This window comes from Scyliorhinus canicula, chromosome 29 (assembly GCF_902713615.1).
Source record: "Scyliorhinus canicula chromosome 29, sScyCan1.1, whole genome shotgun sequence".
NCBI classification, from domain to species: domain Eukaryota; kingdom Metazoa; phylum Chordata; class Chondrichthyes; order Carcharhiniformes; family Scyliorhinidae; genus Scyliorhinus; species Scyliorhinus canicula.
Window position 1 is genome coordinate 13,202,440 of NC_052174.1, and position 26,255 is coordinate 13,228,694.

A 26,255-nucleotide genomic window follows, 5' to 3' on the forward strand; every position below is an offset into this window, starting at 1 on the left:
AGAGGGAGCTTTACTCTGTATCTAACCCCGTGCTGTACCTGTCCTGGGAGTGTTTGATGGGGTCAGTGTAGAGGGAGCTTTACTCTGTATCTAACCCCGTGCTGTACCTGTCCTGGGAGTGTTTGATGGGGACAGTGTAGGGGGAGCTTTATTCTGTATCTAACCCCGTGCTGTACCTGTCCTAGGAGTGTTTGATGGGGACAGTGAGGAGGGGGCTTTACTCTGTATCTAACCCCGTGCTGTACCTGTCCTGGGAGTGTTTGATGGGGACAGTGTGGAGGGAGCTTTACTCTGTATCTAACCCCGTCCCGTGCTGTACCTGTCCTGGGAGTGTTTGATGGGCACAGTGTAGAGGGAGCTTTACTCTGTATCTAACCCTGTGCTGTAACTGTCCTGGGAGTGTTTGATGGGGACAGTGTAGAGGGAGCTTTATCTGTATCTAACCCCGTGCTGTACCTGTCCTGGGAGTATTTGATGGGGACAGTGTAGAGGGAGCTTTACTCTGTATCTAACCCCGTGCTGTACCTGTCCTGGGAGTGTTTGATGGGGACAGTGCAGAGGGAGCTTTACTCTGTATCTAACCCCGTGCTGTACCTGTCCTGGGAGTGTTTGATGGGGACAGTGTGGAGGGAGCTTTACTCTGTATCTAACACCGTGCTGTACCTGCCCTGGGAGTGTTTGATGGGGACAGTGTAGAGGGAGCTTTACTCTGTATCTAACCCCGTGCTGTACCTGTCCTGGGAGTGTTTGATGGGGACAGTGTAGAGAGAGCTTTACTCTGTATCTAACCCCGTGCTGTACCTGTCCTGGGAGTGTTTGATGGGGACAGTGTAGAGGGAGCTTTACTCTGTATCTAACCCCGTGCTGTACCTGTCCTGGGAGTGTTTGATGGGGACAGCGTAGAGGAAGCTTTACTCTGTATCTAACCCCGTGCTGTACCTGTCCTGGGAGTGTTTGATGGGGACAGTGTAGAGGGAGCTTTACTCTGTATCTAACCCCGTGCTGTACCTGTCCTGGGAGTGTTTGGTGAGACTATATGAGCTTTTCCTATGTCTAATTCACACTGCGCATGCTTTGCGAGTTTTTGATGGGGCAGTAGAGAAGGAACTTTATCGAAAAGTATCAATACAGAACTGACAGCTTCAACATTTGAAAAGGCAAAACGAGACAGACAGGCTGACTCTGATAACTGGCTACACTGTGATGGTACCTAAAACCGGCTCCTCTCTTACTCCGGAGTCTTGCCTCATCCGTGCCGCGTAATCTTTCTTCACAATGTAGTTGTGCAGACGGAGCACCATTCCTGGTTGGAGGTGTTTGTACCAGTCCATACACAGCGAGTTCCACAGCACGACTGTCACGGACCACGACTTGTCTGCTACCAGGAATTTGGCCTATCGGATAGAAATCAGGAGCAAGGAGACAAATAAAAGTGTTGTTGTTTCAAAATAGTTTGTAAATGCACAGAAACCATTTGACCATCACATCGGTGCCCAGTACCGATATCCACATCTGCCTTTTTCAGCAGGTGTCCCTGGCTGTAACCATGAGAAGTAATAAGGGGTAGAATTAATTCCAGAACTATTGGACGAGGGTGGAGCCAAATCACCAATTGCAGCGGTTAAAGGGCCGACACCGAGCGGCGGTTAAAGGGCCGACACCGAGCGGCGGTTAAAGGGCCGACACCGAGCGGCGGTTAAAGGGCCGACACCGAGCGGCGGTTAAAGGGCCGACACCGAGCGGCGGTTAAAGGGCCGACACCGGGCGGCGGTTAAAGGGCCGACACCGAGCGGCGGTTAAAGGGCCGACACCGGGAAGCGGTTAAAGGGCCGACACCGGGAAGCGGTTAAAGGGCCGACACCGAGCGACGGTTAAAGGGCCGACACCGGGAAGCGGTTAAAGGGCCGACACCGGGCGGCGGTTAAAGGGCCGACACCGAGCGGCGGTTAAAGGGCCGACACCGAGCGGCGGTTAAAGGGCCGACACCGAGCGGCGGTTAAAGGGCCGACACCGAGCGGCGGTTAAAGGGCCGACACCGGGCGGCGGTTAAAGGGCCGACACCGAGCGGCGGTTAAAGGGCCGACACCGGGAAGCGGTTAAAGGGCCGACACCGGGAAGCGGTTAAAGGGCCGACACCGAGCGACGGTTAAAGGGCCGACACCGGGAAGCGGTTAAAGGGCCGACACCGAGAGGCGGTTAAAGGGCCGACACCGAGCAGCGGTTAAAGGGCCGACACCGAGAGGCGGTTAAAGGGCCGACACCGAGCGGCGGTTAAAGGGCCGACACCGAGCGGCGGTTAAAGGGCCGACACCGAGCTGCGGTTAAAGGGCCGACACCGGGCGGCGGTTAAAGGGCCGACACCGAGAAGCGGTTAAAGGGCCGACACCGAGCGGCGGTTAAAGGGCCGACACCGAGCGGCGGTTAAAGGGCCGACACCGAGCGGCGGTTAAAGGGCCGACACCGAGAGGCGGTTATAGGGCCGACACCGGGAAGCGGTTAAAGGGCCGACACCGAGCGGCGGTTAAAGGGCCGACACCGAGCGGCGGTTAAAGGGCCGACACCGAGCGGCGGTTAAAGGGCCGACACCGACAGCGGTTAAAGGGCCGACACCGGGAAGCGGTTAAAGGGCCGACACCGAGCGGCGGTTAAAGGGCCGACACCGAGCGGCGGTTAAAGGGCCGACACCGAGAAGCGGTTAAAGGGCCGACACCGAGAAGCGGTTAAAGGGCCGACACCGAGAAGCGGTTAAAGGGCCGACACCGAGCAGCGGTTAAAGGGCCGACACCGGGAAGCGGTTAAAGGGCCGACACCGAGAAGCGGTTAAAGGGCCGACACCGAGCAGCGGTTAAAGGGCCGACACCGAGCGGCGGTTAAAGGGCCGACACCAAGAGGCGGTTAAAGGGCCGACACCGAGAGGCGGTTAAAGGGCCGACACCGAGAGGCGGTTAAAGGGCCGACACCGAGCGGCGGTTAAAGGGCCGACACCAAGAGGCGGTTAAAGGGCCGACACCGAGCGGCGGTTAAAGGGCCGACACCGAGCGGCGGTTAAAGGGCCGACACCAAGAGGCGGTTAAAGGGCCGACACCGAGAGGCGGTTAAAGGGCCGACACCGAGAGGCGGTTAAAGGGCCGACACCGAGAGGCGGTTAAAGGGCCGACACCGAGCGGCGGTTAAAGGGCCGACACCGAGAGGCGGTTAAAGGGCCGACACCGAGCGGCGGTTAAAGGGCCGACACCGAGCGGCGGTTAAAGGGCCGACACCGAGCGGCGGTTAAAGGGCCGACACCAAGAGGCGGTTAAAGGGCCGACACCGAGCGGCGGTTAAAGGGCCGACACCGAGCGGCGGTTAAAGGGCCGACACCGAGCGGCGGTTAAAGGGCCGACACCGAGCGGCGGTTAAAGGGCCGACACCGGGCGGCGGTTAAAGGGCCGACACCGAGCAGCGGTTAAAGGGCCGACACCGAGCGGCGGTTAAAGGGCCGACACCGAGCAGCGGTTAAAGGGCCGACACCGAGCGGCGGTTAAAGGGCTGACACCGAGCGGCGGTTAAAGGGCCGACACCGAGCAGCGGTTAAAGGGCCGACACCGAGCGGCGGTTAAAGGGCTGACACCGAGCGGCGGTTAAAGGGCCGACACCGAGCGGCGGTTAAAGGGCCGACACCGAGCAGCAGGTAAAGGATCAATGCCGCAAAGTGGTTAAAGATCCGATGCCGAGCAGCGGTTACAGGTCCGATGCTGAGAAGCGGTTATAGAACCGACACCGCAAAGCGGTTAAAGGGTCGATGGCGCAAAGTGGTTACAGGTCCGATGCCGAGAAGCGGTTAAAGGTCTGATGCCGAGCAGCGGTTAAAGGTTCGATGCCGAGCAGCTGTTAAAGGGTCGATGGCGCAAAGCGGTTAAAGTTCCGATGCTGAGAAGCGGTTAAAGGTCTGATGCCAAGCAGTGGTTAAAGGGTTGATGTCGAGCAGCGGTTAAAGGTCTGATGCCGAGCAGCGGTTAAAGGTCTGATGCCGAGCAGCGGTTAAAGGTCCGATGCCGAGTAGTGGTTAAAGGTCTGATGCCGAGCAGCGGTTAAAGGTCTGATGCCGAGCAGCGGTTAACGGGTCGATGTCGAGCAGCTGTTAAGGGATTGATGGCGAGTAGCGGTTAAAGGGCCGACACCGAGCAGCTGTTAAGGGATTGATGGCGAGTAGCGGTTAAAGGCCCGACACCGAGCAGCTGTTAAGGGATTGATGGCGAGTAGTGGTTAAAGGCCCGACACCGAGCAGCTGTTAAGGGATTGATGGCGAGTAGCGGTTAAAGGCCCGACACCGAGCAGCTGTTAAGGGATTGATGGCGAGTAGCGGTTAAAGGTCCGATGCCGAGCAGCGGTTAAAGGTCTGATGCCAAGCAGCGGTTAACGGGTCGATGTCGAGCAGCTGTTAAGGGATTGATGGCGAGTAGTGGTTAAAGGGCCGACACCGAGCAGCAGTTAAGTGATTGATGGCGAGTAGCGGTTAAAGGGACGATGTTGAGTAGTAGTGGTTAAGGGGGTGAGCCTAAACAAAGATTTAAGGAATAACATAAAATTGATGAAAGGCAGGTAGAATACGAAAGTAAGTAGCATGATAAAAGAGAATTTAAAGGTTTTTTTGCTTTCAGGAATGGAGATAACAAGGTGGAATGATTTAAGCTTGGATCCAGAGAAGAGTCCCAATGGGTGTATAAATGGTGGAGTGGAAAGTTTGGAGCACAAAAAAGCAGAAGAGTACAGACTGGAGCAGGAGGCTGGAATGCTTTACTGAAGCAGACAACCATTGACTGATCAAAGGCCTTCAAACCAACTTACCCGCGGGCTTGGAGAAGCTGGTAGAGGGTGTGGTGAGAATGTGCCACCTTGGAGCAGCCAAGATGGTAAAAACTAGCCACGAAAGTGTGAGTTCTTGTACCAGGTCAGTGGGAGCGGGATGGATCTCTGTCCTCAGTCCCCTTCACTGTGAAACTGTCTACTGACATGTGCTCTGGGCCCTTGCTCGAGAATGGAGGTGCTGAAGGGTTCCCAGAAGCCACAGTAATGCAAGCAGAAGGGGTAAAACAAAGAACAAAGAAACGTACAGCACAAGAACAGGCCCTTCGGCCCTCCAAGCCTGTGCCGACCATGATGCCCATCTAAACTAAAATCTTCTACACTTCCGGGGTCCGTATCCCTCTATTCCCATCCTATTCATGTATTTGTCAAGATGCCCCTTAAACGTCACTATTGTCCCTGCTTCCACCACCTCCTCCAGCAAAGTGGGGTACAACGAAATAACAATAATGGCGTTTACCTGGAATGGGCATTCTGAATATCTGTCAGGCCGTCCAAAATGATAGAGTCTGTACTTGCGGAGGATCCGGACTATCACTGGAGGAAGGTCCTTTTTTCTTTGCCAGATGTAATCTTCCAATTGTTTAAGATTGATACGAGACCCTGCGCACATCCAGCAAACACAAGTCAAGATGCCAGGCCGATATCTGTTTCCCGCACCATCCACCCCTTCCCCCTTTGCTCTCCCTCTCCATGCTTTGCACAGTATACTATCATACAGAGCAGAAGGGGGCCATTGGGCCCATCATGCTGTGCCAATTCACGGAAAGAGCTTTCCAGTTAGTCCCAGCAATCCTTGCTTGATTCCCCCATTGGCCTTGGGTTCTCTCCCCCCCCCCCCCCCCCCCCCCCAAGTATTTACCCAATTCCCTTTTGAAAGTTACTGGTGAATCCACTTCCATCGCCCTTTCAGGCAATACATTCCAGCCCAGAGGAAAAAACGTATCCTCACCGGCCCGCCAAATTTCTTACCAATTATCTTAAATCCCTGTCCTCAGATACCATCCTTCATTCCAGTAGATGCAGTTTCTCCCTATCTACTCAATCAAAACCATTCGTGACTTTTAACATTCGTTGGAGTTGAAGCTCGAGATCAGCCATGATGGTTTTGAATGACAGAACAGGTTCGGCAGGCTGTCTGGTCTCCTCCTGTTCTGATTTTGTATGGGCTGAGGACAATTTCAACTTCCCTAGTCTCTTCACTGCGATGCAATGCAACCAGCACCTCACACAGTGTGGCTCCACGCAGCCAGCTGCCAACATCCACTTGCATCTTCAATTCACCGTGACCCAGATGGCGTGCCACTTTTATTGCCCATCCCCAGTTGTCCTGGTTACGCTAGCGATCGTTTTTGCTACCGAGCGGCTTGTTAAGTCACTTTGGAGGGCATGAAAAGAGTCAGCCACATCATGTGGACTGGACTGGAGTCACTTGGGCAAGGCTGGTAGCATCTCCTTCCTGAACCAGCTCAATGTTTACAACAATCCAGTGATTTTCTTTTTGATTCTTTGTTTTAAATTTGGAGTACCCAATTACTTTTTTCCAATTAAGGGGCAATTTAGTGTGGCCAATCCACCTACCGTGCACATCTTTGGGTTGTGGGGGCGAAACCCACGCAAACACGGGGAGAATGTGCAAACTCCACATGGACAGTGACCCAGAGCCGGGATCAAACCTGAGACCTCGGCATCGTGAGGCTGCAGTGCTAACCATTGCGCCACCATGCTGCCCTCCAATCCAGTGATTTTTTTAAATGCCATTCAATGAATTACCAACATTTCTAGACCTTTCCATGGTGGATTTCAACTCATAACCTTGAATTTGCTCTAAGGAAACAATCAAACTCATTACTCAGTAGACATTCAACTCAATTCCTCAAGATGCAGATAAAATCAAGCAAGTAACTATTTCTCAAAACAGACCTCGACACTGAATACCAGCAATGGTAGGTAATCTTCTACGGTGCTTCCTATCCCCATTCTGCAAATTCCCCTCCATCATGGCCAATTCAGGCCTGACCACCACTTTCTACAGAAGTTAATGGACAATTCTCTGCAGCAGCGGAGGATTTAATCCTCCCGTAGGCAGCTATATTTATCTGCTAACCTTGCTGTAAATGCCAATACTGCCAGGGTGCTGGTAATGCTGCCTAAACTGTGGAGCTTTGCATGTTTGCTTGTCCGGCCCATCTTCAAACGGTCTTGTCAAGATTCTTGAATAGTAATTGGCGCCATTCCCTCAATGTGGAAGCTTTATGAGGGGGATGATATGAATCACATTGGATGAGGATAGGATCTGGCTTATTGATCTTCACCGTCAGCTGTGCCTTAGTGGGTAGCATCCTTGCCTCAGAGTCAGAGGTCGTGGACTCATGGCCTGTTCCAGAGGCTTCAGTCCAAGATCCAGGCTGACATTCACAGCACCGTACCAAAAGAATGACAGACTTACATTTCTATTGTGCCAGATTTATTACTTTCTGGAAGCGTAGTCACTGTTATAAAGGAGGAAATGTTCACGCAGCCATCTCCCACCAACACCAATGTCATAATGTCTAGAAAATCCGATTATGTGATGCGAAGGATACATATTGACCCCAGCACCCCGAGCACTCACCGAGGCGTGAGGGGCTACAGCAAGGTTGCAATCAGTGCTCACCATTTCACATCTAAATGGCTTTGGAATTGAACAGTGTTGTCACTGGTACCTCACTAGTGTGTAATCTTAGGTGGGAGCGATTTTCATTCCACGACCACTTCAACCAAATGGGACAGTCGAGACTGTCCTTCCGAATCGAAATGGCATGTGCGGAATTCAGACCGACGTTCCTAAAGTGGTACGGGCATTCCTCAACGTTATGGCTTTCAAGTTACGATGAACGGCTCTTCCGAGTGTTTTTTGTATTTTCAACTTTACAACATTGGTTTCGACGTTATGACGCCACACCAGCCCATCTTTTATATTTTTATGAATATGACAGATGAATTTGATATGTTTTGAAACAAGCCGGGAGAAGTTGTGAAAGCTCCCGTTGAAACACTAGGCCCCCTTCACCGGGCTGGAAGGTCGCTACAGAGAACAGTCGCAAGAAGCTCGTCGGAAGTGTGCTGCCTGGCCAAGCTAGGGCCCAGAAACAGGAAAATTGGGATTTGAGGCCACAATTTGCTGGTAAAATTCCTGTCCTGATTACAAATGGGATCTTTCGCCCCTGCTGTCTGAAGTCTTTCGCTTGTTCAGCTACATAAACAGTTGCTGTGGCCCGTCAGCAGAGGTCTAAATGTATCAGGATAAACTTCTAAAACCCGCAGCTCACAATTTGCCGGAGAACATGCTGCCTTGCCCTGTTGACGGAACCAATCCCCCATTTTCAACATCCTTTCTGTGGGGAAATCGTTTCCGACTTATGACGTTTCGACTTACGACATAGTTTCCTGGGACTAACCGTGTCGTCGGCCGAGGACTGCCTGTACTGAGAGAGTGCTGCATTGTCGAGGGTGCCGTCATGTGGGTGAGCCTTGATGTCGAGGACCCCCTGCCAAGTCCTAAGACCACTATTCCGAGGGGGAGCATGGGAGTTCTCCTGACGTCCTGACCAGAGAATCTCCTGCCTGTGAAACTTTCGTCCCGAGGGGGCGGTAGTGGCAAGTTGGTTTAATATCTTAAAGGTAGAGGCAGCTAAATTCTGTGACTAACAATGGAGATAGTGTCGTGGGGGGGTGGGGGGGGGGGGGGCAGGAAGGCTGTTGAGACTACAGTCAGATCAAAGGCGATCTTATTGAATGGCGGAGCGGGTCAAAGGGCCGGGTGGCCCAGCCCTGCTACTATTCCGTACGTTCGTATGACGCGCTATTTACCCCGACCCACCCTACCTCATGGTCATTATCTGTTTGAGGGAGGCTTGCTGTGCACGGATTGGCGGCTGCGCAGTTATGTCATTGCCAAAGTACCTTGGGGCGAGCTGTATGAACCCACGGTTTACATAGGTACATAGAAACAGGAGGAGGCCTTTTGGCCCTTCCAGCCTGCTCCACCATTCATCACCATCATGGCTGATCATCCAACTCAATAGCCTAATCCTGCTTTCTCCCCATAGCCTTTGATCCCATTCTCCCCAAGTGCTATATCTAGCCGCTTCTTGAATATATTCAATGTTTTAGCATCAACTACTTCCCGTGGTAATGAATTCCACAGGCTCCCCACTCTTTGTGTGAAGAAATGTCTCCTTATCTCTGTCTGAAATGGTTTACCCTGAATCCTCAGGCTGTGACCCCTGGTTCTGGACACACCCACCATCGGAAACATCTTCCCTGCATCTACCCTGTCTAGTCCTAACAGAATTTTATAAGTCTCTATGAGATCCCCCCTCATTCTTCTGAACTCCAGCGAGAACAATCCCAACCTAGTCAATTTCTCCTCATATGACAGTCCCGCCATCCCTGGAATCAGTCTGGTAAACCTTTGCTGCACTCCCTCGAGAGCAAGAACATCCTTCGTCAGAAGAGACCAAAACAGCACCCAATATCCTTGGTGTGGCATCAGCAAGGCCCTGTATAATTGCAGCAACACATCCCTGCATCGATACTCGAAACCTCTCGCAATGAAGGCCAACATTTGTCGTCTGCGGGAAACCGGTGGGGGGGGGGGGGGGGCTCGGTGTGAAAAAGGAATGAAATGAAAATCTCTTATTGTCATGAGTAGGCTTCAATGAATTTACTGTGAAAAGCCCCTAGTCGCCACATTCCGGCACCTGTTCGGGGAGGCTGGTACGAGAATTGTGTGGGGGGGGGGCCTCGGTGGGTGGGGGAAGGCTCGGTGGGTGGGGGGAAGGCTCGGTGGGTGGGGGGAAGGCTCGGTGGGTGGGGGGAAGGCTCGGTGGGTGGGGGGAAGGCTCGGTGGGTGGGGGGGGAAGGCTCGGTGGGTGGGGGGGAAGGCTCGGTGGGTGGGGGGGAAGGCTCGGTGGGTGGGGGGGAAGGCTCGGTGGGTGGGGGGGAAGGCTCGGTGGGTGGGGGGGAAGGCTCGGTGGGTGGAGGGGAAGGCTCGGTGGGTGGGGGGGGGAAGGCTCGGTGGATGGGGGGGGAAGGCTCGGTGGATGGGGGGTGGCTCCGCGGGTGGTTGGGGGGGGGTGACGAATGTCAGCGATTTGGCTCCGACGGTGGAAGCCCCTCCCCCCCAAAGGAAGTGTCAGGGGAGTGCCGCTTCACCTTCAAGTCGCTGGGTGGGGTGCCCAGGGGGCTGTTGGTGCCAGGTGTCCCCATAGTAGTTGGCACTGTCCCAGAGGGGCAGGTAGTAGCTCCTCCTGGCTCTGATTGGCAGCTCAGGCGCCTGCGCAGGCTCCTCCCCCTCGCCCAACACCCGCAGCCGCTGCAGCTGCCGCTTGCCGGCGGCAGGGGGCGCGGCGCCGTCACCCCTGGCAACCACCTGGGCCTCCAGCAGGACGAACACCCGCCCGCTGCCACCCAGCCGCCTCTCGTCGTACTCGAGGCCGAGGCGGACGCCCCTCAGCCGGCAGCCGCTGCGCAGCCGGTTATTGCGGACCAGCGGGTTGAGGGCCGGGTGCAGGACGGCCCGCAGGCGGCAGTGACCCTCCGACAGGCCCAGGTCGTAGAGGTGGCCGTCCCCGCCGCCCGGGGCCGCCAGCAGGCCGCCGCTGTCCGGGTCCCGCGGGTACCTCTCCACCGACAGCACCAACACCTCGGCCCAGCACACCGGCGACCAGCCGACCGGCCCGAAGCCAGCGGGCCCCAAGCCGGCGGGCGAGTCGGGAAACATGGCCCGGAAAGCGCAGCCGCCCGCCGCCATCTTGATGCAGGATGACAGGAGCGGCCGGCATCCTTGCGTCATTGCGTAGCACGCCGGCACAATGGGGGGGGGGGGGCGGCGACGTCATGACGTCACAATGGCCCCAGGTTGGCCAAATGGACGAAGTGTCCACCTGAGCTCATTGAGGGTCACTGAGGAACATCCTTCCTTCTCTCTCTTCGGCCCCTTGGGTGAGAAAGTCCTCCTGTTCCTGGTCCGCTCCACACATTTTACCCCTTTATCTCGGTCGACACTCACTCGGTGCAGTACTGAGGGAGTGTGACAGTGTCAGAGCTGTTGGGAGGGATTTCTCTGGTCGTTCCCCCTGGGCGGCATCTTACAATCCCGCTGGCGATGCCACATCGGCGGGGACAGGCGCTGCCACCGGCAGCAACTGGCGAGCCGCCCCGTGCCTCTGCATGGGACACCGCCGAGGGGAGAGGATAATCCCGCCCATTGTCTTCTGATTCAGATGCCAAATTGAGACTCCGGTCTTCCTCCCCCTCCAGCCAGATGTAAAAGATCCCACCGCACTCTTCCAAGAAGAGTGGTGCACTTCTCCCTCCCATTCTGGACCAATGTTTATCCCTCAACAGGCAGGATCCACCCCCACCCCTCTGCAGTGGGGGCATCTCACCAGTGACCGGTTTTCTGGTCCCGCCCTTGTCAACGGGGTTATCCGTTGAACACCCCCTTCGCTTCCGCAAAACCCTTGGCAGGGGTGCGGTATCAGCAGGAGTGTAAGATCTTGCCAATGTGAACAGCCAGAAAATCCCGTGATCACTAAAAAGACATTATCTGACCATTTATCATGTTGTTTGTGGGAGCTCCCTGTGCACAAATTGGCTGCCCGTGTTTCCTACATTATAACAGTGGCTACGTTTCAAAAGTACTTTGTGAAATGTTCTGGGGTGCCCCATGGTTGGGAAGGATACTGCAAATGTTTTTTAGTTTGGCAATGGTGGCACAGTGTTTAGCATTGCTGCCTCACAGCGCCATCGACCCGGGTTAGATTGTCCGGGTGAAGTTCTCCCCGTGCCTGCATGGTTTCCTCCGGGTGCTCTGGTTTCCTCCCACAGTCCAAAAATGTGCAGATTAGGTGGATTGGCCATGCTAAACTGACCCTTAGTTACGGGCTACGGGATTATGGGGGAGTGGGCCTACATCGGGTGCTCTTCCAGAGGTTTGGAGCAGAATTGATGGGCCGTATGGCCGCCTTCTGCACTGCAGGGTTTCTATGAACCAATTTCCATTCTCTTACCAGAACAAAATATTGCAGGGATCTCCTATCACAAGGCACAGAACATTAGGCAGTTTTCCTGTAATGCTAAGATACAACTTAGCAGCAGTTGTCCAACTCTCAAATACTTGCTAAAGCCTTGGTAAAGTTCAATTTAAGATTAAAACAGGGACTCTATTCTGACTAAGTTTCAGATCAATCAACCTGATTAGATTCACAGGACAACTCATCCCATGCCCACCGTTGTGATGGAAGTGGCAATTCTAAATGCCTGTATGGAGTCAGGAGAAAGAGCTGAGAGATTTGGAATCACTACATGATTGGTTCATTGGCAACCCTTATGACAGCATAAGACATGGAACACTACCACGGCTCCCAGTAAACTTCAAGTTAACTGGTGTAATTCAAACACAGACAACTGTTTAAGCGGAGCAGTTAAGCCAGCTTGCTGCCTCAATCTTCGATCGCCATCGCTAGGCCGACAATGAGGAAGACGGCCAGCACTGCGATGGTCACAGGCCTCTGGCTGGGTCTCGTCCTGAAGGCCGAAGGCTGCATGTTCTGTGCTTTTCCACATAAATCAATAAAGGATAGATTTGAGAGGCTGTGTGCGAAGTACAAGGAACTGACGGAGACTACAAACTGCACCGTGTACACAGACGCAGACCTGAACAAATTTCTAATTGGTGAGGTTACCTATTATAGAATAGAATCATGGAACAGTGCAGCATGGAAGGAGTCCATGTGGGTCATCGAGTCTGTGCCAGCACTTTTGAATACTAATCCAGTTAGTTCCACTGCATTTTTCTCCTTCAGGTTCATACCCAATTCTCGTTTTGAACATTTTCTTGAGTCTGTACACACCAACATATCAGGTTCAAAACTTTAACACTGTTTATCCCTCTCAATTAAAACATTTCCCTTCCTGTTTCTCCCCACGAGGTGCAGTTTCAAATTCCTAGGGGTGCACATCTCCAAAAATCTGTCCCGGTCCACCCACGTCGACGCTATCACCAAGAAAGCACAACAGCGCCTATACCTCCTCAGGAAACTAAGGAAATTCGGCATGTCCACATTAACCCTTACGGACTTTTACAGATGCACCATAGAAAGCATCCTATCTGGCTGCATCACAGCCTGGTATGGCAACTGCTCGGCCCAGGACCGCAAGAAACTTCATGAGTCGTGAACACCGCCCAATCCATCACACGAACCTGTCTTCCATCCATTGACTCCATCTACACCTCGTGCTGCCTGGGGAAAGTGGGCAGCAGAATCAAAGACACCCGGCTTACTCACTCCAACTTCTTCCATCGGGCAGGAGATACAGAACTCTGCAAACACGCACAAACAGACTCAAAAACAGCTTCTTCCCCGCTGTTACCAGACTCCTAAATGAACCTTTTATGGACTGACCTCATTAACACTACACCCCTGTATGCTTCATCCGATGCCGGTGCTTATGTAGTTATATTGTGTACCTTGTGTTGCCCAATTATATATTTTCTTTTATTCCCTTTTCTTCCCATGTACTTAATGATCTGTTGAGCTGCTCGCAGAAAAATACCTTTCACTGTACCTCAGTACACGTGACAATACAATCCAATCCAATCCAAACCCCTCCTTTCTTGCCCATGTATATTTCTTAGAATCACCACTTCCCATTCTCTTGTTAAGGTCGCTGAGCAATCAGCCTTGTACACTTGTTCTGTTTGACTACAACAGGCAGGTAGAGAAAGGGTTTGCTTCTATTGTTATGATCCAGCAGATGTTAATTGCTGCACAAGCCAAATCTCAAAGGGAAACTTGGCCCACAGATCACAACCTTTTTTTGTATTCAGACAAGGAGAAAAAAGTCAACAACCAGATTTTGAAGGCACAAATTTGAGTGACATTTTGGGGATTTTAAACATTAAATTCAAATACTTATTAACAAAACAAAATCTTAATCACACAAGATTTCAATTGCACAGTTAAAATTAACTTCGCACAATATCCCTCAAAAGTGCCTCACTTGATTAGACCAGTAGGTAAACGCCCTCTAGACAAATCACCCTTATAGATGTTTCAGTACAAAATTCCAGTAATATTACCACAAGGCAAACTTGCTGTCGTTGTGGGAAAGGTATATCACAGGACTTGCCAAGCTCGCTTCCACTTTGCTGTGGAAATTCAAGAAACTTCAAAAACAAAGTCTTGCTTTCTGAAATACAGACACATTGCTGGAATGGCTGCTTCAAACCTTGCATCTCCACAGCTCTTTTTCCAACACAGAGCGATACACCAAGAGGTCTCATATAGCCACCACCTAACACAGCTCAACATCGGGGGGGGGGGGGCACAGAGGTTAGCACTGCTGCCTCACAGCAGCAGGAACCCAAGTTCTATTCCGTCTTAGGATGACTCTGTGGAGTTTGCACGCTCTTCCCGTGTCTGCGTGGGTTTCCTCCGGGTGCTCCAGTTTCCTCTCACAGTCCAAGGATGTGCAGGTTAGGTGGGGTTACGGGGATAGGGCAGGGGAGTGGGTCTAGGTAGGGTGCTCTTTCAGAGAGTTGGTGCAGACTCAATGGCCTCCTGCATTGTAGGAATTCTATGGATCTCCCCTTAAATATCCTTTTTCTCTTTCGTCTTCAATTTCATTGTCCTTGGCACCTATTTGAACTTAACTTTCCCAAAAATAAAAATACGTCTTGTTCCCCCATTGACCTTTGGGTCAAATAAAATTTAATAACCTCTCCTTGCTTACCAATGAAACCTTTTCTAGCTGTAAAAGCCTGTTTACCTCCTGTTGAAATGTAACAGCTGTAAGCAACAAATCACGAGGTATCTCCGAATGCAAATCTCTAAACCTAGCCTATTTACTTTTTATTCTATTCATTCATGGGACGTGGTTGTTGCCGGCTGGGCCAACATATATTGCCCCTCCCAAATTGCCCTTGAACAGAGGGCATTTCAAAGTACTTTGCCACGGATTTGGGAGTCACATCGAGGCCAGTCCAGGTCCGGAAGGCAGATTTCCTTCCTAAAGGATGTTAGTGAACCAGGTGGATTTTTGTGACAACCAGCAATGGTCTCTAGGTCATCATTAGATTTTTATTTGCAAATTTCAATTGGATTTAAGTTGCACAATCTGTCGTGGTCTAAAGATGTGCCCGTTAAGTGGAGAACCCATGATCAAAGCATTACAGCGATATGGCGGGGATGTGGGCCCATGGAGAGCGCTCTTTTGGATGGTTGGTACAGACCTGATGGCCCAAATGGCCTCCTTCTGCACTGTAGGGATTCTATGGCGAGAATCGAACCCAGGGCCTCAGAGCATTACCCTGGGCCTCTGGAATACTAGACCAGCAGCAATATCACTGCCTCCCCAATGAACCACTTGACCAGGAACGTCTCCTGAAACTACTTTGTTAGCCCTAACCTCTCACACAATCTGTCTTCAGTTTAATTAAATTGGTTCCCCACACACAAACCCACAGGCCTACTTCACAGAATAACAAAATAAGGGCAGCACGGTGGCGCAGTGGGTTAGCCCTGCTGCCTCACGGCGCCGAGGTCCCAGGTTCGATCCCGGCTCTGGGTCACTGTCCGTGTGGAGTTTGCACATTCTCCCCGTGTCTGCGTGGGTTTCGCCCCCCCCCACAACCCAAAGATGTGCAGAGTAGGTGGATTGGCCAGGCTAAATTGCCCCTTAATTAGAACATAGAACAGTACAGCACAGAACAGGCCCGTTGGTCCTCGATGTTGTGCCGAGCAATGATCACCCTACTCAAACCCACGTATCCACCCTATACCCGTAACCCAACAACCCCCCCCCTTAACCCTACTTTTTAGGACACTACGGGAAATTTAGCATGGCCAATCCACCTAACCCGCACATCTTTGGACTGTGGGAGGAAACCGGAGCACCCGAAGGAAACCCACGCACACACGGGGAGGACGTGCAGACTCCACACAGACAGTGACCCAGCCGGGAATCGAACCTGGGACCCTGGAGCTGTGACGCCATTGTGCTGTCCACAATGTTACCGTGCTGTCCCTTTATAAAATGCTACTTTATTGTCACAAGTAGGCGTACATTAACACTTCAATGGAAAAATGAATTGGGTACTCTAAATTTATAAACAAAAAAATGAAGAATGACAAAATAGACACAAAAGAATATTAAAAATAAACCATCTTTTGTCACACTATTGACATTCCAGAACATAGGACAGGAAATCTGTAGAATGGCAACAGAAAGGAAATAGTTTTCATCCTTTGGGATTCTGTGCAATAGGAGGGAGTGTGTTGCATCCAATGGGATTGAAGGAGAAGGGATTTAGTTTACTGGGATTCAATGCATGGGAGTAGGCAGGTTTTTGGTCTGTAATGATAGGGAAAAGAAGCCATTGATTGGGATTTGAGGAGAGACGGTGTTAGCCTGGCGGAGGTGTCACTGGCACTAGACACCCACAGGGCGTGGCCAATCCCCCGGAGTACCGGCTCAAATGGCAGCTGGTGGAAATTCAATTCAATAAGTAGAAAAATCTGGGATTGAAAGCTCGTCTCGGTAATCGTGACCGCAAATCTACTGGATTGTTGTCAAGACCCATCTGGTTCACTAATTTTCTTCAGGGGATGGCAATCTGCCATCCTTACCCGCTCTGGCCGACATGTGCTGGTCTTGTTTCGCGACGCCCACATCCCATGTTTGTTTTAGAAAAATGATACAATGGGAAGAGATTTGTCCTTAGAATCTATGTTTGGACAAAGCATGTTATCAATGAAAGGCTTCGCATTCACGCCTGTTACTCTTTGTCTCTTTGGCCAGATGAAATGTCGGTCGACATGATCACAGAAAAGGTGCATCGAGTTCTGCGAGTTATAGGTAGTCTTGATTATTCTACCTTTATATTACACGACAGATGCTAATCTAGAGAAGGACAGTCACAATCTCTACAATGTGCCACTGTCTCCACAGAGATCAACCAGACCCTGACAGACTTGCCCGTCTTTTGGAACTGGCTGTATGGGGTGAAGCTTCCAAAGTTGACCCAAGAGGGTGAGAAGACTTTGCAGTTAATATCTGTTTTTAAAACGATTCGCATAATCCTGAACGCAGGCCCTAGCCCAAGCCTCACGTGAGCCACACCCACTGGACAAGAGTCGCTGAGAGGGAAACTTGTTTTTCGTGTTTTTTTTTACCTTTGGAGGTAAGAATCTGGCAGCAACCGACGTTAAATATCCCCATCCATTCCTTTGTTGGGGTGAAAAGGGATGGAGGGGCTGGTTTAGCTCACTGGGCTAAATCGCTGGCTTTTAAAGCAGACCCAGGCAGGCCAGCAGCACGGTTCGATTCCCGTACCAGCCTCCCCGGACAGGCGCCGGAATGTGGCGACTAGGGGCTTTTCACAGTAACTTCATTGAAGCCTACTCGTGACAATAAGCCATTTTCTTTTCATTTTCATATCATCAACTGCAAACTAGGCTGCTGGATGCTAATCCAGCATTGGGAGGCCTATTGCTCCATTGTGCTGTCTAAAATGAGGCTTTCACCCTCTGCCTTCTGCGGCACCTGACCCAACATCTCCCCATGTGACGCGGCTTCAAATTTCACTCTGATGACACCCTTGTCAAGCGCCTTAGCCCAGCTCATGACATTAAAGGCGCTATATGAATGCAGGCTGTTGTCACTGATCAGAATTTTCTTTCTTTTGTTTCTGCAGCCATGTGTGCTCCCAAATGCAGTGAGTAGAACCTCGGACAGTGGCGGGTGTTAGCCTATCAGATATGAGACGAAACGGACAAGCTGGAGGTTGGGGGTTGTGACCCCTAGTATGGGAACGGTCAAACTGAATTCAGTGGAAAATTCAATGTGTGCAGGAAAACTGGGTTTACTCGGAGTCAAGAGAGAGTAATATTGGGCAGGGGTATGAAACCCTGTGTGGTACCTTGTCCCGTGCGATTCTTTATATATTTTTTTCTTTTTAAGGGGCAATTTAGCATGGCCAATCCACCTACCCTGCACATCTTTGGGTTGTGGGGGCGAGACCCATGCAGACATGGGGAGAATGTGCAAACTCCACACGGACAGTGACCCAGAGCCGGGATCCGACCCTGGGACCTCGACGCCATGAGGCAGCAGTGCTAACCCACTGCGCCATCGTGCTGCCCTTACCGCGGGATTCTTGCTCATTGAGTTAGAATTGGCGTCGTCGCCCCCTCCTCCCAGTACCATGTGGATTTCCCGACGGCATCAACGTACTATCATCCTCCTAAGTCAGGGAGATCCCGAGGCTTCATAGAATCCTCATAGAATCCCTACAGTGCAGAAGAGGGCCATTCGGCCCATCGAATCTACACTGACGCTCTGGAAGAGCACCCTACCCAGGCCCAACCCCCCCGCTCCGTTCCCCGTAACCCCACCTGACCTTTGGACGCTAAGGGGAAGTTTAGCGTGGCCAATCCATCTGAACGGCACATCTTTGAACTTTGACCCGTGCTTTGTTTGGAGCACCTTTATTGGGATTTTTATCCGTTTATGGAGAGGAAACGAAAAACTTGGCCCCCTTGCGTTGCCATTTTTGTTTAAAATTTCCTCCACTTCCCGTTTGAGCAAAAGAAAATGCACAGGGCAAGTCCTGGAAAAGTGGGTTCATGGACATTGAGCAGGAAGGGAATGGAATTATTTGGATTGCTCTTTCAAAGGGCCAGTACCGCTCCACACTGGGCTGAATGGCCTCTGGCTGTGCTGTGAGATTCTTCTCTCACCTTGATTCAACCAGGAGGCAGGTAAACCAGGAGGAGGAGCCAAAGACCACTCGGCCCCTCTCTTCCCCATCACCATGCACTTGCCGGGCCGGTGGGGGGGGGGAGGCTCCAGCCCAAGGCCCAACTGACACTGGTTTCAGATGGAGGACAAAAGCAGGTGGGACGTAGACACCCTGTTGGGGTTCAAAGTGTCCGCTCCCGGTTAACCCCTGACGGGTTAATCCCCCTTCACAGATGCCTCCTGGACCAGCTGAGCCTTTTTTCTCCCCTTGCCTGGGCGACCAGTGTGGATGGGGTGGGGGCGGTGGGGGTGGGGGAGTCTGACAACTGGTCAGTCGAATGTCCTCCTGGGTTCCTGGCTGTTTTTTGATCTTGTACTGCTCTCTGCGTCTCTTCAGGGGCCTCAACAACCGTTATAAACTGCAGTGTGTGTCAGGAGGTGGAGCTGAACTGCTGGAACATGAAGACCTGCTGGCCAAGTGAGTAACCGCGGCGACCCCCCTTCACCACTATTCCCCCTCCCCCCATGTCCCCCACGTCGCAACCATCTGATTAGGCAACACCATTCCCCAGACACCTGAACGGGTGACAAAGGCCTGGGTTTTCTGGCATTGGTATGAGGGTGGGAGGGTTTGGGGGGAGGAGGGGGGGGGCTCATTTGAATAAAGTCTTGGGTGGGCTCAAGACCAAGAAGAGCAAACCACTGAGCCAAAAGAAAACCTCAACTCACCTTTTGGCCTGCGAGCCAGCTCCGGACATCTGTGTCTGATGCTACATCCCCTCCCCCCCCCCATCTCCTCATGGAAAACAACCCCCTCCCCAACCGAGATCAAGACTTAGATTGGATTTGCGGATCTGAATGTGGCAAAGCAGGGCAGGAAGGCAGTGGGATAGGAGGGAGGAAGGTGGGCAAAGGACAGGAAAGATGACCTCTGAGGTAACCACCTGGAATCCGACTGCCCAACGCTGCATGCCCCCTCGTAGTCAGATAGCCCCAATACTCATCACTTGGATCATATTGACCAAGGCATCCAGGGTTGTTGGGTGGGGGGGGGGGGGCGTGGGTTAGGGGTCGAGGGGCAGAGTGGGACTCATTGGATAGCTCTTTCAAAGATCTTTCACCAGCACGATGGGGCTATAAGATTGTAACATTTCATTTTTGTTTTCAATAGACAGGTTAGACCTGAATGAATCCATTTACCTGATTGTCGGACTGTCGGCAGGCTCAATATTCATTGGGTGCATAACACTGATTTTTGAGTAAGTTAAAGGAAGATTACCGGAGAATTATAGCACGGAAACAGGCCATTCTGCCCAACTACTCCGTGCTGAATCTTCGAAACCTTTCTCCCGAGTGTGTTCACCGAGATTCCCCCTTAAATTAATCTCAGATTAACTATCTCCAATTTGTCTCCCTCTCTATAATACACTAAAAACCTCTCCAGTCCAGTCCGGAATACTTGAGACCAAATCATTCTGGATTTTGGAATTCTTTGGAATGGACTAACATGAGAAGGTTCAATCACAAGTCGGTCAGGATTGTTCTCGCTGGAGTTCAGAAGACTGAGGAGGAATCTCATAGAAACCTATAAAATTCTGACAGGACTGGACAGGGTAGATTCAGGAAGGATGTTCCCGATGGTGGCGGCTGCCCAGACAGGAGATCATGGCAGGTGCTGTGGAAAAGCAATCTCACGGTGCTGAGGTCCCAGGTTCGATCCCAGCCCCAGGTCACTGTCCGTGTGGAGTTTGCACATTCTGCCCGTGTCTGCGTGGGTCTCACCCCCACAACCCAAAGATGTGCCGGGTAGGTGGATTGGCCATGCTAAATAGCCCCCTAATTGGGAAAAATCGATTTAGCACAGGGCTAAATCGCTAGTTTTGAAAGCAGACCAAGGCAGGCCACTGAGGGAGTGCCGCACTGTCAGAGGGTCAGTACTGAGGGAGTGCTGCACTGTCAGAGGGTCAGTACTGAGGGAGTGCTGCACTGTCAGAGGGTCAGTACTGAGGGAGTGCCGCATTGTCAGAGGGTCAGTACTGAGGGAGTGCCGCACTGTCAGAGGGTCAGTACTGAGGGAGTGCCGCACTGTCAGAGGGTCAGTACTGAGGGAGTGCCGCACTGTCAGAGGGTCAGTACTGAGGGAGCGCCGCACTGTCAGAGGGTCAGTACTGGGGGAGTGCCGCACTGTCAGAGGGACAGTACTGAGGGAGTGCCGCACTGTCAGAGGGTCAGTACTGAGGGAGTGCCGCACTGTCAGAGGGTCAGTACTGAGGGAGTGCCGCACTGTCAGAGGGTCAGTACTGAGGGAGTGCTGCACTGTCAGAGGGTCAGTACTGAGGGAATGCTGCACTGTCAGAGGGTCAGTACTGAGGTAGTGCCGCACTGTCAGAGGGTCAGTACTGAGGGAGTGCCGCACTGTCAGAGGGTCAGTACTGAGGGAGTGCCGCACTGTCAGAGGGTCAGTACTGAGGGAGCGCCGCACTGTCAGAGGGTCAGTACTGAGGGAGTGCCGCACTGTCAGAGGGTCAGTACTGAGGGAGTGCCGCACTGTCAGAGGGTCAGTACTGAGGGAGTGCCGCACTGTCAGAGGGTCAGTACTGAGGGAGTGCCGCACTGTCGGATGGTCAGTACTGAGGGAGTGCCGCACTGTCAGAGGGTCAGTACTGAGGGAGTGCCGCACTGTCAGAGGGTCAGTACTGAGGGAGTGCCGCACTGTCAGAGGGTCAGTACTGAGGGAGTGCCGCACTGTCAGAGAGTCAGTACTGAGGGAGTGCCGCACTGTCAGAGGGTCAGTACTGAGGGAGTGCTGCACTGTCAGGGGGTCAGTACTGAGGGAGTGCCGCACTGTCAGAGGGTCAGTACTGAGGGGGTGCTGCACTGTCAGAGGGTCAGTACTGAGGGAGTGCCGCACTGTCAGAGGGTCAGTACTGAGGGAGTGCCGCACTGTCAGAGCGTCAGTACTGAGGGAGTGCCGCACTGTCAGAGGGTCAGTACTGAGGGAGTGCCGCACTGTCAGAGGGTCAGTACTGGGCGAGTGCTGCACTGTCAGAGCGTCAGTGGTAAGGGAGTGTCGCACTGTCAGAGGGTCAGTACTGAGGGAGTGCTGCACTGTCAGAGGGTCAGTACTGAGGGAGTGCCACACTGTCAGTGGGTCAGTTCTAAGGGAATGCCGCACTGTCAGAGGGTCAGTACTGAGGGAGTGCTGCACTGTCAGAGGGTCAGTACTGAGGGAGTGCTGCATTGTCAGTGGGTCAGTACTGAGGGAGTGCCGCACTGTCAGAGGGTCAGTACTGAGGGAGTGCTGCACTGTCAGAGGGTCAGTACTGAGGGAGTGCTGCATTGTCAGTGGGTCAGTACTGAGGGAGTGCCACACTGTCAGAGGGTCAGTACTGAGGGAGTGCTGCACTGTCAGAGCGTCAGTACTGAGGGAGTGCTGCATTATCAGTGGGTCAGTACTGAGGGAGTGCCGCACTGTCAGAGGGTCAGTACTGAGGGAGTGCCGCACTGTCAGAGGGTCAGTGCTGAGGGAGTGCAGCACTGTCAGAGGGTCAGTACTGAGGGAGTGCCGCACTGTCAGAGGGTCAGTACTGAGGGAGTGCCGCACTGTCAGAGGGTCAGTACTGAGGGAGTGCTGCACTGTCAGAGGGTCAGTGCTGAGGGAGTGCTGTACTGTCAGAGGGTCAGTACTGAGGGAGTGCCGCACTGTCAGAGGGTCAGTACTGAGGGAGTGCCGCACTGTCAGAGGGTCAGTACTGAGGGGGTGCCACACTGTCAGAGGGTCAGTACTGAGGGAGTGCCGCACTGTCAGAGGGTCAGTACTGAGGGAGTGCTGCACTGTCAGAGGGTCAGTACTGAGGGAGTGCCGCACTGTCAGAGGGTCAGTACTGAGGGAGTTAGCACAGGGCTAAATCGCTGGCTTTGAAAGCAGACCAAGGCAGGCCAGCAGCGCGAGTTCAATTCCCGTAACAGCCTCCCCGAACATGCGCCGGAATGTGGTGACTAGGGGCTTTTCACAGTAACTTAATTGAAGCCTACTCGTGACAATAAGCGATTTTCATTTTCATTTAATTTAGAAATAAAAGAAAAGCAATCTTCTCCCTGCAGTAGTCTGAAATGTGATCTGCCCCTCTCTCTCTCTCTCTCTTGCTCTTTCACTCTCCTCACTCTCCTCTCTCTCTCTCTCTCTCTCTCTCTCTGCCTCTCTCTCTCTCTCTCTTGCTCTCTCGCTCTCCTCGCTCTCCTCTCTCTCTCTCTCTCTCTCTCTCTCTCTCTCTCTCTTGCTCTCTCGCTCTCCTCTCTCTCCTCTCTCTCTCTCTGCCTCTCTCTCTCTCTCTTGCTCTCTCGCTTTCCTCGCTCTCCTCTCTCTCTCTCTCTGCCTCTCTCTCTCTCTCTCTCTTGCTCTCTCGCTCTCCTCGCTCTCCTCTCTCTCTCTGTCTCTCTCTCTCTCTCTCTCTCTCTCTTGCTCTCTCGCTCTCCTCGCTCTCCTCTCTCTCTCTCTCTCTCTCTCTGCCTCTCTCTCTATCTCTTGCTCTCTCGCTCTCCTCGCTCTCCTCTCTCTCTCTCTCTGCCTCTCTCTCTCTCTCTCTCTCTCCTCGCTCTCCTCCTCTCTCCTCTCATCGGCTCCCTGAGCTGCTGAGCATTTTACAGCCTTTCCTGGTGTTGTTGCCGGTTTCCAGCACCTTCATTTCACAATAAACATTTCTTTTTTCTTGTTAAAATTAATCCCCACAGATCAAAAAGGCTGCAAAGTCGGGGGGATAAAGCGGTTGAATAGAAAGGCCGAGTTTTATTCTCGTGCACGCCCCAGAATCAAGTGCAAAAGCGGAATTTACAAGCAGGTTCCGACGCTGTTCTGTCTTAATCCCAGATTACCTTCGTTAAGCGGTCACTGGTAGAAAAGTTTGGAAGTGACCTCGATTGGCAGCTCAGTTTTGGGTCGTTCGTAAGAGATGTACACAAGATGTATTGTAAAGACCATGTTGCCTTAGACCTGTTATTGTCTGATTATATGTTTTTGCTGATGTTCTCCTGTTACTCACTGTAACCCCACAATGAATGAAAAGATACAATACATTGCTTATGTGTGATATATGTCGAGCAGGGTGTTCCTGGAGGACGGGCTGTGGAGAGCTTGTGTGTGGTTTATATTATTTTAGGGAGATTGGAGAGAGTATTTAGCCACATAAGGAAGTTGGGTTTGTACCTCGCATGTTTTCAGGACTCTCCAAACGACTTTACAGCCAACAAAGCACTTTTGAACTGTGCTCATTGTTGTAACTTCAAACGTGGTAGCAACAGAGAGACACCCCATTGTTTTGTCACCTCGATGCTTGATCATTCCATTAGTCTGCCATCTGGTTTCCCAGCATCCACCCTCCATAAACTTCAGTTCTCCCAAACCTCTGCTACCTCTATCCTAACTCGTAACAAGCCCCGTTTACTCTCAGTCTGACAGCATCTCACTTTTACAATTCCCACCTTCTCGTTCAAATACCTCCACAATCTCGCCTCTCTCTACCTCCAAAAACCCTCCAGCCCTTAAGGTCTCTGTTATAATCTGTATTAGTGCCACAAGTCGGCTGACATTAACACTGCAATGAAGTTACTGTGAAAAGCCCCGAGTCGCCACATTCCGGCGCCTGTTCGGGTACACAGAGGGAGAATTCAGAATGTCCAAATTACCTAACAAGCACATCTTTCGGGGCTTGTGGGAGGAAACCGGAACACCCGGAGGAAACCCACGCAGATACGGGGAGAACGTGCAGACTCCGCACAGACAGTGACCCAAGCCGGGAATCAAACCCGGGTCCCTGGAGCTGTAAAGCAATAGTACTAACCACTGTGCTACCGTGCTTCCACCTACTCTGACCTCTTATGCACCCCCGCGTTTCATCGCCCTATCACTGACTGTCTTATCTTCAGCTGCCTTGTCCCGGAGCTTTTGAATTCCCCCTAAACCTCGCCGCCTTGCTTTCCTTCTCCAGGGGGGGCTATTTATCCAAGCTTATCACCATTGTCCTGATGTGTCTCAGTGTCTAATGTTGTTTGATGTGAACTAAACAGTACCATTTACTTGGAAAATATTTTTTTTGAAATTTTAACATTTATATCAAACATTTGTAATACAACACCATAATAACATCAAAAATGACAAACAACAACAGTAACATGAACTCTAATAGCAGAAATATAACTCCAAACAAAAATAAATAAATCGCACTCCCCAACTAACAGCCAACAGTGACCGGGGCCGGGATTCTCCCCTACCCGGCGGGATGAGGGGTCCCGGCATGATGGAGTGGCGTGAACCACTCCGGTGTCGGGCCGCCCCAAAGGGGCCAAGCCCTCACATTGAGGGGCTAGGCCCGCGCCGGAGTGGCTCCCGCTCTGCCGGCTGGCGTGAACGGCCTTTGGCGCCACGGCAGCCGGGGCCGAAAGGACTTCGCGCCCGGCGTAGGTCCGCGCATGCGCCGGAGCGTCAGCGGTGAAGACCATGGCGAAGGCGGAAGAAAAAGAGTGACCCCACGGCACAGGCCCGCCCGCCGATCGGTGGGCCCCGATCGCGGGCCAGGCCATTGTGGGGGCAACCCCCGGGGTCAGATCGCCCCCGCGCCCCCCCCTCCCAAGGACCCCGGCGCCCGCCGTGCCGCCAAACCCGCCGGTCAGGTAGGTGGTTTAATCCACGCCGGCGGGAGAGGCTTATCAGCGGTGGGATTTCGGCCCATCGCGAGCCAGAGAATCGCCGCGGGGGGCCGCCGACTGGCATGGCACGATTCCCGCCCCTGCAGGGGGGGGTGTGTGTGGTCTGGAGGCGGCGAAGCTGGTCACAGCGGGGCAGTCTTTGGCAGTCCAGGTCCACGCGCGGCGACGCCATGTTGCACCCCATGGCCGCCACAGGCTACCGCAGTGCGCATGCGCCGCAGCGGATCCGGCCATTCTCCGGACGTATCCGCAGGTGAAGCCGGGGGCTGCGGGGCTGCAAGCCCCCCCCCCCAACTGGACAGAGAATCTGGGCGGGGAGCGGTGCCGACTTTCCCAGGTCCTGCGGACATGGACACAGGATCGGGAGAATCCAGCAAGGCCTTCGAAGTTTTGACGCTGCAGTATCCCACCATGGCCACAAGGTGGTCCTCTTGCATGGAAAACGCTATCGAGTTAGTTCAGCGCTTTGCAAACTATTTTCCACTCGGACCCCATTTTAACCTTTGAAGTTTGGTCTGACCTCAGGACAAAACAACAATAAAACAATACGCAAAAGTTCAGTATATAATTACTCAAGTTCACACATTATCAATCAACATATAAATAATACATCAAAAAGTATGAACAGCTGGATTTTTAAAATAATCTATAAGAATGTTATTTTAAATACTCACCGTTCCATTACATCAGCAGAGCCGTCCCAGCTGACAGACTTTGGCCAGCCAGCAGTCTTATGTGCAAGTTGAGAATCTTTTGGTGGCTGATACTGGGGGCCAGGTCATCCCTCAGGGTCATATTGACAGGGTTGGGGTCAAACCGACAGCAGGTCAGTAATGGAGGCACTGCCATTGTGTTCATGGTTGGAGTCGGACCTTGAGACTCAGTTTACAGGCCACAGTCAGAAGCCAAGGCCCACA

General features: G+C 52.4%; 2 protein-coding genes across 8 annotated transcripts in view; one reads left to right on the forward strand and one right to left on the reverse strand.

Annotated features, from left to right (window-relative positions):
- Positions 1–10,670, reverse strand: part of LOC119958375 (RPA-related protein RADX-like) — a 47,033-nt gene extending 36,363 nt beyond the window's left edge. Inside the window, exons 1-3 of one of the 3 annotated variants that reach the window (XR_005459020.1) lie at positions 10,045–10,670; positions 5,306–5,448; positions 1,211–1,394 (exon numbers count right to left, since the gene is read on the reverse strand). Coding sequence is in view for 2 of the 3 variants with exons in the window: in XM_038786860.1 (XP_038642788.1) it covers positions 1,211–1,394; positions 5,306–5,448; positions 10,045–10,642 (925 nt within the window). In the remaining variant the exon portion in view is untranslated. The remainder of the gene's footprint in view (positions 1–1,210; positions 1,395–5,305; positions 5,449–10,044) is intronic. The other 2 variants (XM_038786860.1, XM_038786861.1) reach the window with 2 other exon arrangements.
- A 33-nt stretch (positions 10,671–10,703) lies between these two features.
- On the forward strand, positions 10,704–23,723 carry LOC119958376 (sperm-egg fusion protein TMEM95-like). 5 transcript variants are annotated; one of them, XM_038786863.1, is made up of 7 exons: positions 10,717–10,833; positions 12,071–12,568; positions 16,696–16,752; positions 16,846–16,926; positions 17,591–17,611; positions 19,034–19,114; positions 23,368–23,723. In XM_038786863.1, the coding sequence occupies exons 2-7, from the start codon at positions 12,367–12,369 to the stop codon at positions 23,529–23,531; spliced, it is 606 nt and encodes a 201-aa protein (XP_038642791.1). In that variant the 5' UTR covers positions 10,717–10,833; positions 12,071–12,366; the 3' UTR covers positions 23,532–23,723. The 5 variants fall into 5 exon arrangements, with proteins under 5 accessions (XP_038642794.1, XP_038642791.1, XP_038642793.1 ...); XM_038786864.1 differs by lacking the exon at positions 10,717–10,833 and adding an exon at positions 19,808–19,895 and having other exon boundaries at positions 11,834–12,568; XM_038786866.1 differs by lacking the exon at positions 12,071–12,568 and having other exon boundaries at positions 10,704–10,833.
- Positions 23,724–26,255: the final 2,532 nt, after the last annotated feature.

Coding starts and splice junctions, on each gene's coding strand:
- LOC119958376 (XM_038786863.1), top strand. CDS start 12,367: ATGAGGAAGACGGCCAGCACTGCGATGGTCACAGGCCTCTGGCTGGGT. Junction 17,612..19,033: donor CATGTGTGCTCCCAAATGCA/GTGAGTAGAACC, acceptor GCGTCTCTTCAG/GGGCCTCAACAACCGTTATA. Junction 19,115..23,367: donor CATGAAGACCTGCTGGCCAA/GTGAGTAACCGC, acceptor TAATCCCCACAG/ATCAAAAAGGCTGCAAAGTC.